The sequence below is a fragment of the Pelodiscus sinensis genome, chromosome 2 (genome assembly GCF_052426305.1).
Source record: "Pelodiscus sinensis isolate ZL-2025 chromosome 2, ASM5242630v1, whole genome shotgun sequence".
NCBI classification, from domain to species: Eukaryota; Metazoa; Chordata; order Testudines; family Trionychidae; genus Pelodiscus; species Pelodiscus sinensis.
Genome location: NC_143053.1, coordinates 117,553,817 through 117,570,970, shown reverse-complemented (window position 1 = coordinate 117,570,970; position 17,154 = coordinate 117,553,817). Strand labels below are relative to the sequence as shown.

At 42.7% G+C, this 17,154-nt stretch overlaps 1 protein-coding gene across 1 annotated transcript in view; it reads right to left on the bottom strand.

Annotated features, from left to right (window-relative positions):
- Window positions 1–1,680: 1,680 nt before the first annotated feature.
- Window positions 1,681–17,154, bottom strand: part of PXDC1 (PX domain containing 1) — a 113,015-nt gene continuing 97,541 nt past the window's right edge. Inside the window, exon 6 of the mRNA XM_075921332.2 lies at window positions 1,681–1,763. Within this exon, the coding sequence (XP_075777447.2) occupies window positions 1,696–1,763 (68 nt within the window). The 3' untranslated portion in view covers window positions 1,681–1,695. The remainder of the gene's footprint in view (window positions 1,764–17,154) is intronic.

The window sequence follows — 17,154 nt, the reverse complement described above, 5'->3', positions numbered from 1 at the left end:
AGTACGGCAGAAAGGGACCTAGGGGTTATAGTGAACCACAAGCTGAATATGAGTCAGCAGTGTGATGCTGTTGCAAAAAAAGCAAACATGATTCTGGGATGCATTAACAGGTATGTTGTGAGCAAGACATGAGAAGTCATTCTTCCGCTCTACTCTGTGCTAGTTAGGCCTCAGTTGGAGTATTGTGTCCAGTTCTGGGCACCGCATTTCAATAAAGATGGGGAGAAACTGGAGAGGGTCCAGAGAAGAGCAACAAGAATAACTGAAGATCTAAAGAACATGACCTGTGAAGGAAGGCTGAAAGAACTGGGTTTGTTTAGTTTGGAAAAGAGAAGATTGAGGGGGGACATGATAGCAGTTTTCAGGTATCTAAAAGGGTGTCATAAGGAGGAGGGAGAAAAATTGTTCATCTTGGCCTCTGAGGACAGAACAAGAAGCAATGGGCTTAAACTGCAGCACGGGAAGTTTAGGTTGGACGTTAGGAAAAAGTTCCTAACTGTCAGGGTGGTTAAAAACTGGAATAAATTGCCCAGGGAGGTTGTGGAATCTCCATCTGTGGAGATATTTAAGAGTAGGTTAGCTAAATGTCTATCAGGGATGGTCTAGACAGTACTGGGTCCTGCCATGAGGGCAGGGGACTGGACTCGATGACCTCTCGAGGGCCCTTCCAGTCCTAGTATTCTATGAGGCTTTGGAATGGAGGCAGAGGAGTGGGGATGGAGTGTGCTCAAGGGATGGAGCAGAGCAGGGGCAGGAAGAGGCAGGTGGGATGAGGGAGAGGGGGTTGAGCACCCTTGGGGAAAATTAGAAGCTGGTGCCTGTGGTACTAAGCACTGTACTGACATGGAACAAAATGAGACCATTCCTTCCCACAACAGCATCCAGTGTCAATGCAATCTGAGACCTTGTCTCCACTTACTGGAGGATCGACACTCCAGCGATCAATCTTCCCAGGTATGATTTAGTGAGTCTAGTAAAGACCCACTAAATCAAATGCTGCGAACACCCCCATCAACTGCAGTACACCTCGCTGTAGTAATGGAAGTTGACAGGAGAGTTTATCCTGTTGACTTCCCATTGCGGGGCCACTCCAGAAAAATCGATGCAAGGTACACTGACTCCAGGTACGCAATTCACATAGCTGGAGTTGTGTATCTTGCACTGCTTTTTCTCCACCAGTGTCCACCTGGCCTTAGAAGAAAAAATTAATCTATTCAATGTGGCAGATATGGGGCTGGAGACTTAGGTCAATACTGGGCCTATGTATCAAGTGAGAGAGTCTGTCAGGCTTAATGCTGGTGAAATGCTATTATCATTAAGTTGTTAAAATTCCAGTAAAATGTGTAGTGTTTGGACTTTCCTAAAAGCGGTTGAATGGAAGACTAATAGTTCTAGGCTAATCTTTGCATCTCTTTACATGTGTATTATAGAACTCTCATATGGATGGGTCAGACCACAAGTGTCATTAATCATAGCTGAGTTTCACCCATAGCAATAACAGATACACCTCTCTGGGGAGAGAATGGTCAATTGATACCCATTAAAAGCAATGAGTGCAGAAGAAATGCCTGGATTTTCAATACATTAGGTAAAAACCAGTCTACGTGATAATGCAGAAGGGAAAACTCTCCCCCAGGGATGAGTCACACAGGATAACTTTACTGAAGAATTACCTCATGGACTTCTTCCACTCCATCACCTTTTGCATCTGAGAGCCCTGGGGTCAGAACAGTTGCATAGCAAAGTTTTCAGATAAAAGCTGCCTGTAAAAGGAAACAGGGTTCTTTTTACCATTCTGGATCCTAAGAGGCAAGGACCTTGCCAGGTAAAATACCCCCACCTGCCATAAGCTTCCTACTAAACTTTCCAGCTAGAATCTGGTCCATTTGCACTACCTACGACACAGTTTTGCAGGGACACCAGTATGGCTGAACTGGCAAACCCTCCAATTGATGCACCTCATACTGGCAAGAATGTTTTTCCCAATATAGCTTAGGGCAAACTCAATTCTTAAAATGCTGCGTTGGTGTAGTTGCAGCAGTGCCACAGCTGTGCTTTAATGAAGACATTGGAAGCTGACAGGAGTGGTTTTTTCATATCCCTGAGCACTGTAGTTATACTGATGTAGGTCTGTACTGCAGACCAGCCTTTAGATAGTTCATTGAGTGAAATAAGCTATACTGGCACATCGTTAGGGCTTAAATCTGTATGGAAATGTTATGAAAAATAGTCACTCCCCAACCAATATTATTACACCAGCAAAAGCCCTCACATTGACCTGGCCTAAGTGGCATGAGGGTAGGGATGTAAATGACTAATCGACTCGTCGCTTCTCCCCCTTGCTACCTCCATCACAAAGACGTAGCTGAAGTTGCATAGTTTATTTCAGCTTTAGCCCTGCTGTGTAGATGTGCCCACATAGTGGCTATGCCACTGTAACACCATAGTGCAGACATACACTGCAGAGTCAGAAAGGGCTTTTTCCATCACTCTGGCCACACTATCTCCTGACCAATGGTAGCTTCATCAATGGAAGTGTTTCTCTATTGACCTCGGTACATATACATTGGGGATTAGGTCAGCAGAGTTATGGATTTTTCACACTCCTGAGCACCACAAGTAAGTCAACCCAAGTTTTAAGTGTAGACTGGGCCTTAGATAGCTACCAGTACAGAACGTTTTAAGCCAGCTGTCAGTGTGTCTGTCATGCTGCGGTGTTATTTAAAATTGTCATTTTCCCTAAGGCACTTGCCATGTTATCAGCAAAGCAATGCATACTGTGACACTTTACTTAGACTACAGAATGAAATGCCATGCAGGAATGTTGATATGTTAATTTTTAAACAGATACTGCTGAGGGGATGGAATAGTGTATATGGTGTAAGATCATTGTGCATGGCCCTGGCAATGTAAAATGCTCCCTTCAATCCTATCCCTCATTACATAAATTGGAACAGCTTACTATAAATCCCAGAAACACCTCCCCATGTCTCGAGACCCTTAAGAATCCATCATGCTTTCTAGATGTCTGAAGAGATTTGACCAACATTGGAGAACACAAAGAGGCAAGGGGAGACCTTTGATTTCTCTTTAGTCTTTTTTGATAGTGGGTCAGATCCGGATTTATTTTACACCAAATCAATGGGTTTACCCCATTGTAACTGAGATCAAAATCTGACTCATGTAGCTCCAAAACTCTAGCCAATGACCTCTGAAGCCTAAGAAGGTCAGGAAAACACATTTTCAGATAGAGCACCAAGGAAATAAGTGGAAGTTCCCATTACAGGAAGTCCCCGACTTAGGTGGATCCGAACGTCGGATCCGCACTTACGAACGGGGCTTTCTCGCCCCGGAGGTCGAGGTGGCGGATTGCTGCCTGCGAGCTCCGGGGCGAGAAAGCCCCGTTCGTAAGCTGCTCCCGGTACCCCTTGTCTGCTGGAGCACCGGGACTGAAGCCGCAGCAGCGGCGGGTTCACGCGCTTCTGAGACTTTGCCAGAGCAAAGCCTCAAAGGCGCGGCACCCCGCTGCCGCTGCGGTTCTGCTCCCTGTGTCCCTGGTCTGCTGGGGGGGGGGAGGCGCAGCTAGTGTGCCCCCCCCCCCCAGCAGACCAGGCTTTTGTTGTGGACCCTGGGGCAGAGCAGCTGGGGCGCTGCCGATTGGTCCTGCAGCGCCGCTCTGGGCACTACTGGACCAACCCGGCAGCACCCCAGCTGCTCTGCCCCAGGTCCTGATTCAGCCGCTGCTGGTCAGTTTCAGCAGTGGCTGAATCAGGACGCCTGGGGCAGAGCAGCTGGGGTGCTGCTGGGTTGGTCCAGTAGCGCCAAGGAGCGAGGAGCGGTGCTACTGGAGCAACCCAGCAGCACCCCAGCTGCTCTGCCCCAGGCGTCCCCAAGTCAGCCGCTGCTGAAACTGACCAGCGCTGACTACAGGAAGCCCGAGGCAGAGTTGCTCTGCCCCAGGCTTCCTGGAATCAGCTGCTGATCAGTTTCAGCAGCAGCTGACTTGGGGACGCTTGGGGTTCTTAAGTTGAATCTGTATGTAAGTCAGAACTGGTGGTCAGTTTCAGCAGCGGCTGAATCTGGATGCCAGTTCCGACTTACATACAGATTCAACTTAAGAACAAACCTACAGTCCCTATCTTGTACGTAACCCGGGGACTGCCTGTACTATATTAACCCCATTCCACACAAAATGCTAACAAACAATAGCTACCTTGTTTCACTTAATAACACATACACACCAACAAAGTGATTGGGAATTGCCACAGCTGTCCCACCTATTGGATTAAGTGTACATTTAAAGAAGCCTAACTTTATGTTAAGTATGAACCAGTCAATGAGTCATAACCATGGATATTCTCAAAATAAGCCTGGCTAAAGCTTTTAATACCACTACAGTCCCCACAGCAGGGCCGATTTCTGTTGTAGGGGAAGGACAGATGTAAGGCCACCTGTGGACTGGATTGTTTCCAGTGACTCTCCATTCTCAAAGGCACTTGGAAATTTGTGGCACAATTACAGTAATATGAAAGAGTCATAGGGCGATATAGACAATTTAACAAAATAATGATGGATGCTGTTTCTACATTTCTAGGGCACTAAAGGTTATGGTTCATACAGAATGCTTGACAACATGCTAGATCAGTGTTTATTGAAACAAAAGCACCACCTGAGATGCAGGATAATGAAAACCAAATGCAAGGATTAAAAAAAATAAGAAATGTATATGCATCTGTGCCAATTGATATCTAAAAGATATCAATCAACCTAGTGTTTTGGTTACAGAGTGAATATTGTTCCTGCTGACTACATGGGATAATTCAGATGATATGAAAAAACAAAAACCAAACCCACCCAAATCAATCTTTCCTTTTAGACCGAAGTCCAGATGGGAGTAATGGCTGGGAGGAGACATACCAACAGTGAATAATGTCCTAGTTATCACAATGTTATCAGGACCACTAGCTGATGCTGTGTGTTAATTGGACCACATAAGTCTCACGGGCTGTGGGCTGAGAACTGCTGGCATAATCCCGTGAGTCTCAAAATAAAAGTAATAAAAACTGACAAATTCTACTGTACAAATTACATTCCCACATGCTAGTGGCCAACAGCAAACTTTTCAAAACACCCGAAAAACAGATGCATAATTAATATTCTTCCTGTGTGGGAATAATGGTCTTGTGCATAAATCTTGGAAATGAGAATTAGAAAAATCTGAATTCTGTCAGCCCTGTATAACCTGGGCCAATTCTGTTACATTATGAAATCCTTTCCTCATCTGTAAAATGGGTATACTAATGTTTCAATGCAACCACCAGTGAAATAGGTAATGTGTGCAAATTATTTTATAATCCCGGGATAGAAGATACTATAGAAATGCAAACTATTCCTAGCTGAAATCATAAACAACTATATATTAGTAGTTAGTAAAAACTTCATTATTACACTTACCCCGGCGAGAAAAGACAATACAGTATCATGATTACTAGAGAGTATTCCAAGCAAGAGACTTAATTTAAAGGGACAATTTCAGTAATATGTAGTTTTGCAACTGGCTGCATGAACATCGGGCAAAAAATGTGTTATGATTAAAACTGTTGTGATGTGGGAGATCAGAGGCAAATCTTCTGGATAGGATCCTTTAAATAGGATGCCTCTATGATGACAGGGAACTTGCCAGACTCCTTCCATAGACTATGTTCTCAGGGCTGCAACCTTGGGAGTGCAGAATAGGGGTAGGGGACTCCCGGCAGCCCAGCACTCATTTCTACTTCCCACTTTAGCTTCTGCTGCTGTGGCTATAATATGGGTTGAGAGGTCTACTCTTGATGGGCCAGTTCAAGAAGTGGCCAGCAGGACCTTGTGTTGATGTTTCCAGTGGGATCTGCTGGTCCTAGGTTAGACTTCCCCACAACCCCCATTTTTTGTTAGGAGCGGTTGGGTCAGGCAATGGGATTACAAGCACTTGTATCTGTTCCATGTAGACTGCAAGCTCTTTGGGGCATTGAAAGTCTTGTCTTGTTTGTATACTGCCCATCTAGCACAATGGGTTCTGATCCTGACTGGGGATCTCTGAGCTATCATGATGCACACATTATAATATTAAACAATCACAGTCTTGTGGCGGAATAGTTTTTTCCTGTAGTGTGAACCCTTCCAGCATCAAAGAATCACCTAAAATGTGAAGCTCTAATAAGCCATCTATCTGACCCAGGGCTCAATACGTGCATGTCTCTTTCAGTGTCATAGTGGATTTTACACTGACTGCCTCGCTGTGATGCTAGCATGATGTATGGCATATTGATAGATTTTATTGAAGTAGACTCTCTAAAGATGTTTGCGAGATAGCTATGTTAAACATTAAACACAGAGGTGACACACGCATAGACCCTTTTCCCAATTTAAATAAAGATGCCATTATGATTATCCATTATGTGTGTTTCTAAATATCATTGACCAGGATTCTGAACTTCGATTTGATAGAAAATCTGGGGTATTTCAGTTTAAAACACATGAAATAGTGCTGGTGTTCTGAAACCTCAGGCTGCTTTGTTTTGCTTGCTGAGTTCATAATTAAAGTAAAGAAGATAAGGAAATATCCTTTGAGGGCTGTAAGTTTCTAATGAGCATGGCATGGTAAGGATTAGTGGAGTATGGGCTAAGGAGAAGCTGTATACTGTACTCTAAATAAACAGTTCTTTCTTTGTGGCATATGTGCATACTTTAATGAGCTTACAAGGGTGTAAACCTTTTTGCTTTTCTCCCCTTACATCTAATACTAAGAAACAGATACAAAGTCTGCTATCTCTTCATTTAGGGTACGGCTGGACTGCTGGGGGGGGGGGGGGGGTTCGTGATACCTCTGATATCCTGAAAAAACTCCACCACGTCCAGGAAACACATTTGCTCTTCTGCTTTTTTTTTTTTTTTTTTTTTTGCAGAAGAGCAAATGTGCTCTTTCGGAAGCTCCTGTATTCCTCATTCCACAAGGAAGAAGGTGGCTTCCAAAAAAGAGTTTTTTTCCCAAATTTGGCCCAGTCATCTGACAAAAGTATCGGAAAAAGATAAGCAAAATGTGGAGCAGTGATAGAGAAGAGCCACAAAAGGCAGTGATAGAGAAGAGGCTCCTTATTTTAATGAATATAGTATTTGTGAAAGGTGTGAGCTTGACTGTCTTGAAGACGCACTGGAATCCTTTTGCCCTGGAACAAGTACACCACAGGCAAAACAGAGATAAGCCTCCTCCACCCTCCCTTTCCAACATTCCTCACCCCTGACTTAAGAGAAGTTTTTCTTATCTGCCAAATAAGACCTAGCCCTCTGCTGAGACTGTCAACAAGAATACCAATTAGTGTTGAACATTATGTGGTTTGTGGGATGCAGTTGTCTCCTCATGTTAAAAGGTTCATCAGATTTTTTGCCAGGAGACCTCAGCAGCGGAATGTGTGACGATTCTCCCACTCATGTTGGGAGAGCAGGTATGCAGAGGTTGTGTAGCTGTCAGGCTTACAATCTGCTCCGCAAATGATAAATTGGGAGATAATGTCTTTTATTGCATCAGCTTCTGTGGTGTGAGAGAGAAATTTTTGAGCCACCCAGTGCAATTTCGAGGCCTGGGGACAAAGAGTTTTATGTAGGAAGTTCTATAAGAAGTTCTTCCAGTAAATGTTACCATGTCATCCACCTTCTCACTAATATCCTGGGACTGATGTGGCTACAATTACACTGCATATAGCAAATGATAGCTATTTGAATTCATGAATGTCTGCTGCCATACCTGTTTCTAACAAGGCAGGGTGACTGTCACTTGCATTTCTCATTTGGATCATTGAAATACATCATATTTATGCATGTATGTGCTAGCTTTACCTAACAGGATAATCTGTTCTCTTGCCTATATCTATTTAAGATGATGCCACGATGTCTGGTAACATGGGAAATTTTATTGAGGTCATTGTTTGCAATGGGACTAGATATATGCATTGTTACTGCCTTAAGTTATTTGCCTTATCTTTTTAGATACAATAGAGTCATTAGAGCCACTTGCCACTTTTTTTTACCAAACTGTGAAAGTTTCCTTTTCGGTATTATATTACATTTCAGGGAAAATTCAGCTCATGTATAAAAGTCTCAGCGGGGGTAACCGTGTTTGTCTGTAACTTTAAAAACAAGTAGTCTTCTGGCTAAAAACAAGTAGTCTTCTGGCATTTTAGAAACTACAAAATAAAGTTAATATCTTAACACATGAGCAAATTGGGTCAGCTGAACGGGGGCGCAATGTGCTTCAGGGCATAAATTTTCAGATATCATTTATGACTGTTGCTTTCAGACCCAGAAAGCATTTTTTTTTATTAGCAGAATACACATAAGCCTTTTTCTATTATCACTACATAATGTTCTGGTTTTCAATACATTTTTTTTAAAAAGAATTACTATTTACTCCCTTTTCTAATATAGTAGGAGGTCCCAAATTACAGTGTCCGGAGACCACGTTTCTTCCCTCACAGTCCTCTGCTGCTCTAGGATGCTCAGTGTAACCTAGCCCTGAGGCTCTATATGCTGTCACTTTAGACACTGTACAAGACTGAAATTCTGCTCTGACTTTCAGCATGACATTCGGTGCCTCCATTTCCACCTGCAGCATTAGAGGCTGGTGCTGATGTTCTGAACAAGTTTATGCCATAGTTTTTTCCAGCATTCAAACAAGAATCCTTGTCTATGCTGTGCTTCAACTACCTCAGCAGCACCAAGGTGTGCTTCAGCTGTAGGCTGAGCAGATGCATAATGGACAAGTAAACGTGCTTTTGGTTGTTTTCAGGGTAATTGGTGTTGTTTACTTACAAGATTGGATTTCAGTGAGCAAAATGTTCAAGTAACTATAACGGTCTTTTGTGTTCTGAATATCTGCAGCAAAAGGATTTATTACAGATTCAACTCCATTGATAATGATGGCCCTGCGGCACTGCAAGAACCTGAAGTGCCTTCTGAATCAAAGATTAAATTAAAATGTCTGCTGAGGGGAGGGAGGAGGCAGGGGAGGCATAGCTGTCTGCTGAATAGGCAGACAGAAGGGCTATTAGAAAAGCTTAATACAGAGCTATACAGCTGTGGAAGACTGTGAAAGACCATTATAGTACTGAGGCAGAGTAGGGCAGGCATGTCCAAAGTCCAGCCCGCGGGCCAATTGCGGCCCGTGTTCCGGTTTAATACGGCCCCACAGGTAATTTGGCAATATCTATCTTTTATGGCCCCCAACGAATCCATATGTATTGAGATGAATACATTGTAAAATCTCAGTTAATGTCAGTTGGTCTAAATCAGTTATAAATATATTTGGACACAACATGTATACTTGGTGTTATGTTCCTGTTCATATTTTTTGAACTTAAAAGTTGACAGACAACCTTTATTACCAATAATATGTAATGTACTTTACAATGTTCCTGACATATATTTCAGCTTCCTGGATTTTTTTTTCATCTGGCCTTCAGATATGAAAGGCAGAGTGATTTAACACCTGTTTAGATTTGTCATCCATGTGACGAAATGAAAAGTATGCTGTTTTCAATAAACTTTGCATAAAATAGTTAATTTGCATTTAATTTTAATGGTTCAAAGAATGTCGGGCAAAATGGTCGGCCCTCACACATGTTCACTTCATCAAATCTGGCCCTCTTTGAAAAAAGTTTGGACACCCCTGGAGTAGGGAATGTTGAGTGTGCTCTACCTGGTCTTGCTCTTGTGGCCCAGTGTGATTCTTGTAGGGTTTGCTGAGTACACTAAAAGCTCTGTAACCCAGCACTCAGTTAACCAGAAAGGTCAAGTAACTGGCATTTCTGATTTCTCCCAATACAAATCTTCAGTCTAGTACCTGGGACTAGTACATTGCCCGGCGCAACATACAACGGCATATTCTGCACTCTACTTTTATGCAAAAGAGGCAGAAGACAAGTAAGCAAGCTGAAATCAGGGATTTAATCAAAAAAGCAGCTTCCAGGGCATATCACAGGGTCATTACAGATTCAGCCCAATCTCCTACACCAATAATCGATGTCGACAATGATGACTCTGAGGCACTGCAATGTAAGTCCTGAAGTGCCTTCTGAATCAAAGATTAAATTATGTTCAGTATAGGGTTAGCTTTAAGTGTATTTTTAGTGATCTGGATGTAGAAGCCATGGACTGTCTATAGTAGTATGTAGTGTCCTAAAACAATCGACTGTATAGAAAATCAATGTATATACCTAAGTGCTTCAAGAAACCAACCACTCTGCTGTGCAGCACTATTAACTGATTGGTGACTACTTGTATGCTATTTTATACTTTATTCATTGTATTGTATTTTAATTCTTTGAAATTAGGGATTCTAGTGGAATCTACAACTCTCAGTTAACCAGAATATTTGATTAACCAGCAGCCCCCACTTCCCCATGAATGACAGAGCTTTTACTGTACGTAGTAATATATCAATATACTCATTGATACTGTTTGTGAATGATGTTAGGAGTTGTGTGATACTGAACAGTAACAGGACCGGCCCAGCACCAGCCAGCACATAGAAGTCAACTAATAAAGATTACTTTTTGGGGGGGGAGGGGAGGAGGGACAAAAGAATTGTATTCTATAACATAAACCAGGCTATTGCAAAGACTTAAAGGAAGCAGAACTTATGACGGGGGCAAATATCATACTTCCGGAGTGCTGTAGGAAAGTCTGTTGCAGTGGAACCCTTCCCAGAAATCTTTGGCAGAAGTCTGCAGAATATCTCAATGAAACTTTCATCAAGATCTCTACAGAGGACTCACGGGATACATTGGTGCACATACGTAAACTTCTCTGTGTGGCCTCCACTGCCTGACTCCAGAGGGGGATTGTAACAGGGCACGACTCACTGCCACAATTACTCTTGCTGGTCACTCGAGGAATCAGCTCTTCAACAAGGATGGCATTAAGGATATTAGCTTGTGTGTAATTGGATAGTCATGTAATCACATATCGGGAGCTAAATTTAAGTGAAGACATTTCTACAGCTAGGTTGATAAAGGCTGCCTTGCCTTTGATGAAATGTTAGACATATTCTGCCCATAGCGCTGGGTAAATGAGTTGTCTCAATTCTCTGTTTGCCAGAAGCTGGGAGTGGACAACAAGGAATGCATCCCTCTGATTACCTGTTCTGTTCATTCCCTCTGGGGCACTCGGCACTGGTCACTGTCAGAGAATACTGGGCTAGATGGACTTTTGGTCTAACCCAATATGGCTGTTCTTATGTTCTCTACAACACAAAGAAAGCAAAGTAGGATTCAGCATTCTTCCCTCTTCAGTACTATAGGCCAACTTCATCCTTGATATACGACTCAGTGGATCTCAGAATTACAATAGTGATGAATTGAGCCCAAAGTTTTTATTACATAGACTTGAGTTTTGGTTGCTAACTCCCCATCACTAGTGTTGCATATTGTTATCAGTAAGACTCGCCCTTTAAGCAATGAGCTATTAATCTAGCAATGGGTTTTATCTGCAGTTTCTGTTAATGTCATCGGCTCGGTTTCCTATCAGATATTTCAAGAGTATCACTGTTTCCATAGGACAAACTGAACAGCATTCAAAGAGGCCTTATCTGCATTAGAAAAGGTTTGCTAGTATTGTTTTCTAGTTAAATCCCATTTATCCCTGACATTTTTTTTGACGGTATAATAGTTTATACCAGCTCCCCAAGCAAAATAAGCCACACCAGAAAATGTTACTAAATAAATAACAAAAAAGTCACACCCTTAACCAACAACTGGCAAAAGTTGCTAGTATAGACTGTAGGAGGGAATGTTGATATTTCTTGATGACTAGTTTATTTTTAAAAAAGTTTCAGAGGTGTAGCCATGTTAGTCTGTAACTTTAAAAATGAGTAGTCCTATGGCACCTAAGCCCTGGTCTACACTAGGGAGTTAATTTGAAACAACAAGTGGACTGGTTATTTTAAAATAATGACTCCAACTTTCCACAAGGAATAACACTTATTTTGAAATAGTTATTTTAAAATAGCGGTAGTATGGACGCGCCACTGCTGCTGTTTCAAAATAACTACTTCCCAGAGTTATTCAAAGTAATTACGCCCATACTTCCTGGGGCTCTAAGTTGAGGTTGCACATCTACAATAACAGAGCCTGCCTCAGGCTAATTTCAAGGCTTCTGCGTAGTGCGGACACATTATTTCGATTTTGTTATTTTGGGATTTTTTTCAAATTTAGTTATTTTGAAATAATTTCCTAGTATAGACATGCCCTTAGAGACTAAGAAAAACATATAGAATCATGAGCTTTCGTGGGTAAAAGCCACTTCACCAGAACGATAGGTATTCGTTTTTACCCAGGAACGCTCATGATTATTTATATTTTGTTAGTCTCTAAGATGCCACAGGACTATACATTATTTTACGTTTGTCACCAACTATACTATACTTTTACATTCCAGGAAGCTTTTGTCAAAAAAAAAGTGTCAAAAACTTCTATACCAGGTGTTTTTAAACATTGATTAGTTAAAATGTAAAAATAAAAGGAAAACCTCCTAAATCCCACAATATTAGAACTAGAATATTTAATCTAGAGAACTATTATAATATCTGAGTACCTGAGATACCCTTCCTGACAGGTATTTTTGGCCATAATTTAAATGCAGACCACTCAGAAGGTATTAGTTAGTTCCTGCCTGTTTGACTCTCTTGTTAGGTCTGCACCTGTAAGTTTCCAAGTACTCCTTTCTGGTGTATGTTGTTAAACCTTCGATTTGGGAGAGTAGTTTCAGTTCGAGAGAGAGAGAGAAAGTGTGCGCGCACAGTGCCGGCAACTGACATTTTGCTGAAAATTTCAAGGTATTCATGGTGCTTCCTCCCTCTTAAACCCTACCTCGGGGCTACATGTGAATGCAAGAGAATCCCAATCTCTACCCTCCTCCCCCACAACCCTATCTCCAAGCAATTTTCTAGCCCTCTTGGTTATGAAGAAAAGCTTGAAAGTGTGAGCACAAAAGACTTCAACATCTGCAGGCAAATACAGACAACTTCCGAAGTATTATTGTTAAGGGAATCTTATGATTTTGGAATGCTTGGGACTGGCAGCATCATTCTGAAACTAAGGAGACTAGTTGGACCACAGAATCCTAGAACTGGAAAGGACCTCGAGAGGTCATTGAGTCAAGTCCGCTGCTCTCCTAGCAAGACCAAACACTGTCTAGATAAACCTTGATAGATTATAGCCTCTTTGGTTGTGTCTACATTGGCAAGATTTTGCGCAAAAGCAGCTGCTTTTGCGCAAAATCTTGCCATCTATCTACACTGGCCATGAGTATTTGCGTAAGAACACTGACGTTGTAATGTACAAAATCAGTGCTTCTTGCGCAAATACTCTGATGCTCCCACTCAGGGATAAGTCCCACTCAGGGATAAGAGGCCAGTGTAAACAGGTAACATCAATTTCTTGCGCAAGAAAGCCCGATGGCTAAAATGGCCATCGGAGTTTTCTTGCGCAAGAGAGTGTCTACACTGGCACGGATGCTTTTGCGCAAAAGCAAATCTTTTGTGCAAAGGCACATTCCAATATAGACACTCTCTTGCGCAATACTTTTAACGGAAAAACTCTTCCGTTAAAAGTATTTGTGCAAAATCATGCCAGTGTAGATGCAGCCTTTGTGTTTTATTATCTGTAGCGTAAGGTGCCCCAATCCTGCTGGGCACTGCAACATTAAATAATTATGAACAGTTTTTATTTTGGGAGGAAGGCTTTGTCTGTCTGTGAAAGGAAGAGGAAAAAACAAATAAGTAAGAGTCCTGCTACCTTTTAATCCTTTTACTATGCCATGTCTGATGCAAAGCTCTCAGATTATCCTGCCCTGTTAGACCAACTTCTTTTGTAAGAATATTACCTGAAGGTTAGTCAACAGGAAATTATCTTTGACACATGAGAAACTTGTGGGGAAAACAACACCCTGAAGTTACTCAGGAGATGCCCAGCTGTGAAATAGGGGAAAGAGATGTTTGGCAACAGCACAGTGCTAAGCAGAGACACACAGCTCTTGCACCTAAGGTGCCTGCACCACTACTGGAGAATATGCCAAAATAAAATCTCAGGCTATCTTTCATTCAAATATTTGTCTCTTCCGTCTCATAAGAAATTGTGGTAAAGAATTTATAATACAAAACAACAAAGCACAATGCAACAAGGTACCTGCTTTGCAAAGGGCAGCAATCACAGTGAAGCAGTCTGGGGTTCCAGTAGAAACAAAGCAATATTTACATACACAGGCTGGACAACAGGGGAGGGGAAGGGGGCAATTGCCTCAGGGCCTGGGGTCCAGAGCAGTCGGCCCCGCCACCGCTATTGTGGGAGTGGAGGCAACCGGAGCCCCAACCCCTTTGAACTGCTGTGCTAGCGCCGCTCCGTGAGGATCCAAGGACTGGGGAGGGGGGCACACCACAGTTTGGGCAGTGCTAGAGCTGGTCAAATACCTTCAAGAGGCAGGGCTGGAGGCAGAATCGCATCTGCACACACACACCTTGTCCTGGGGCCCCCTGTAACTATGTGCCCCACTGTACAGATGAGTTGAATGGTTCTTTTTAACTCTTAGAGCTTACTATTGTCTGTCTGTCTGTCCCCAACAACAAGTCTCTGAACTCTGGCCCTGTTCTCAGTGTTCCCTGTCACATATTACACCCTCGCATTTAAATACCTTAGCAACCAGATTAGCATTATGAAAAACAGTGATGAAACATTAAACCAGTGTTCAAAACTGTGACTGCTGGGGGAGGGGAGGGGAAGGAGGAAGAGTTCTTTCACAACAGGGAAATTTCCTGCTAGCCACTTGCAGTCAAAATCCATCTCCTTTATGTTACCTGAGTTACATAAAGGAGAGATTTCAGGAGAGAATCTGGACTATTTTATTAGAGTGAACCACCCTACTGATCTGTTAATTCAATGTATGCACAGAAATGAAGGGATAATAAGTGTTTCTCTGTGTGTAGTGTTTACATATTGGAGACAATAAAAATAACAAGCCAGCTGATGAACGATATAGTTGGTACTTACTTCAAGACAAGTCAGAGGAGAATACTTTAGGGAGAACATTTCTATCTTAACCAGGATAGGAAGATTCCTGGATTCAGTGAATAATTAAATGCAGAAGAAACATCCAGTGCTTGCTTGGCTAAAGTGAGGGCAATCACTTAGGGCTTGTGAGAATATAGTGGTTCTGAAATTGTGGTTTAAAGGCCAGTGGAGGCTTAATGAGGACTTCTGGGAGGCCCTCCCATCAAAACAACAAAGAACTTGTCTGCCATCAAGCAGAGAATATTGAAGCTAGTTTGCAGCCCAATCTATAAATCTTCCAGGATTTCCAGAGGTATTTTGACCATCTGAACTCAATTAAAAAAAACCTTACAAGTAGTCCTGCACCCTACATAGCTGCTATGTTTATGTCAGGTGTTTCTTCTCTGTAAATGGTATTTTGTGCCAAAGAGGAATCAGCTTGCTCAAATTGGTTCCCAAGGTGTTGAAATGGAGAAAATATTTTCTGGGCAATAGAACAAATCATGACTTCATGCTGAGAACAAACAGTGAAGGAGTTCACACATTTACTTCAAAGACCATCAGGCATATGAACCAGTAGGAAAGTACAGGGAGCGAAGGAGAGTTTTAGTGTTCGGAGCCTGACAAATTATGAGATGGTAGAATTAAGACAGTTTGTTGGAGATTAAGTGAAAGATCTAGCTCCCATCTGTCTGAGCCTTGGTCTGTGTGCAGTTTTTGTATCAGTATGACTATGTCAATTGGGGGGCTGATTTTTTTATATCAGTGTAGTCATACGTATTCCCTGTATGGGAATAAACTATCCCTTTATAAGCACCTTTTTACTGGTCTAACTGAATCTGCACTGGAGGAGACAGGGAGAAGGCATGAGGGAGTGGAGCTGCTTTAGCTATAGCATGATCTGAAAGCTGACTCGCTCAACAGGGGACACCATCCAACATTTCATGTGGCTAAAGTAATTGCAGCATTGTGGAGGGATAGCTCGGTGGTTTGAGCACTGACTTACTAAACCCAGGGTTGTGAATTCAATCCTTAAAAGGCCATTTAGGGATCCGGGGCAAAATCTGTCAGGGATGGTACTTGGTCCTGCTGTGAAGGCAGGGGACTGGACTCAATAACCTTTCAAGGTCCCTTCTAGTTCTAGGAGATAGGCATCTCCATTCATTTCACCCTCAGATTTGGCCTGTTCACTCCTTTGTAGATGGAGAGAGAGGAGTGGATGCACCAGATGTAATTGAGACTACTCATGCTGGTTGCATGCAGTGTTCCCTCTATTTCTTCCATCCTTGTGTGGAATAAATGTTGTGTGCACTAAGGCATGTGCACTACCAATAGAAACACATGCTGCCAGCTGTGGGTGCTCTGCTAATCAGCTGGATGGCATTTGAATCTCTACTGGTTGGCTGCTCAAGTGCACAACTTACAGGGAACACTGGTTGCAACACCAATGACACTCAAATTGGGCCTGGCCGTGCCTCCCTCCACTTGGTTTGGGGCCCTCTCACACAGGAAGTCTGGGGCAAGCTGCAACTTCTAGCCTCTCCCACATTCCAGAGTGGCCCTAAATATGGGAAATATTCCACTTCAACCATGACAGTGCAGTTTTGATGTCAAAACAGGTCAGTACCTTGAAACTTGGGACTGTTGGGAGATCTGGCAGGATGCCATTACTTAAGTAGCGAGTTCTTTGGTTTTCCAGGATTCTTTCTGGACTCATGGAAGAGTCCTCAAGAGGTCATCAAGTCCCCTGCCCTCACAGTAGGACCAAGCACCATCTAGATCAGTGGTTCCCAACTTTTTGGCATCACACCCCCCTTTTTGATTTTTGAGCAACCTTCACACCCCCCTCCCCAAAATAGCAGCAAAACTTGGGGTGGGATTAAAGGGGGGTATGTGTGGCTGGGTCGCCTTGCGCCTCCACCCTGGAATTTCTTCACACACCCCCAGTTTGGGAACCCATGATTTAGATCATCCCTGATTGATGTCTATCCAACCTGCTCTTAAATATCTCCAATGATGGAGATTCCATAACCTTCCTAGGCAATTTATTCCAGTGCTTAACCACCCTGACAGGAAGTGT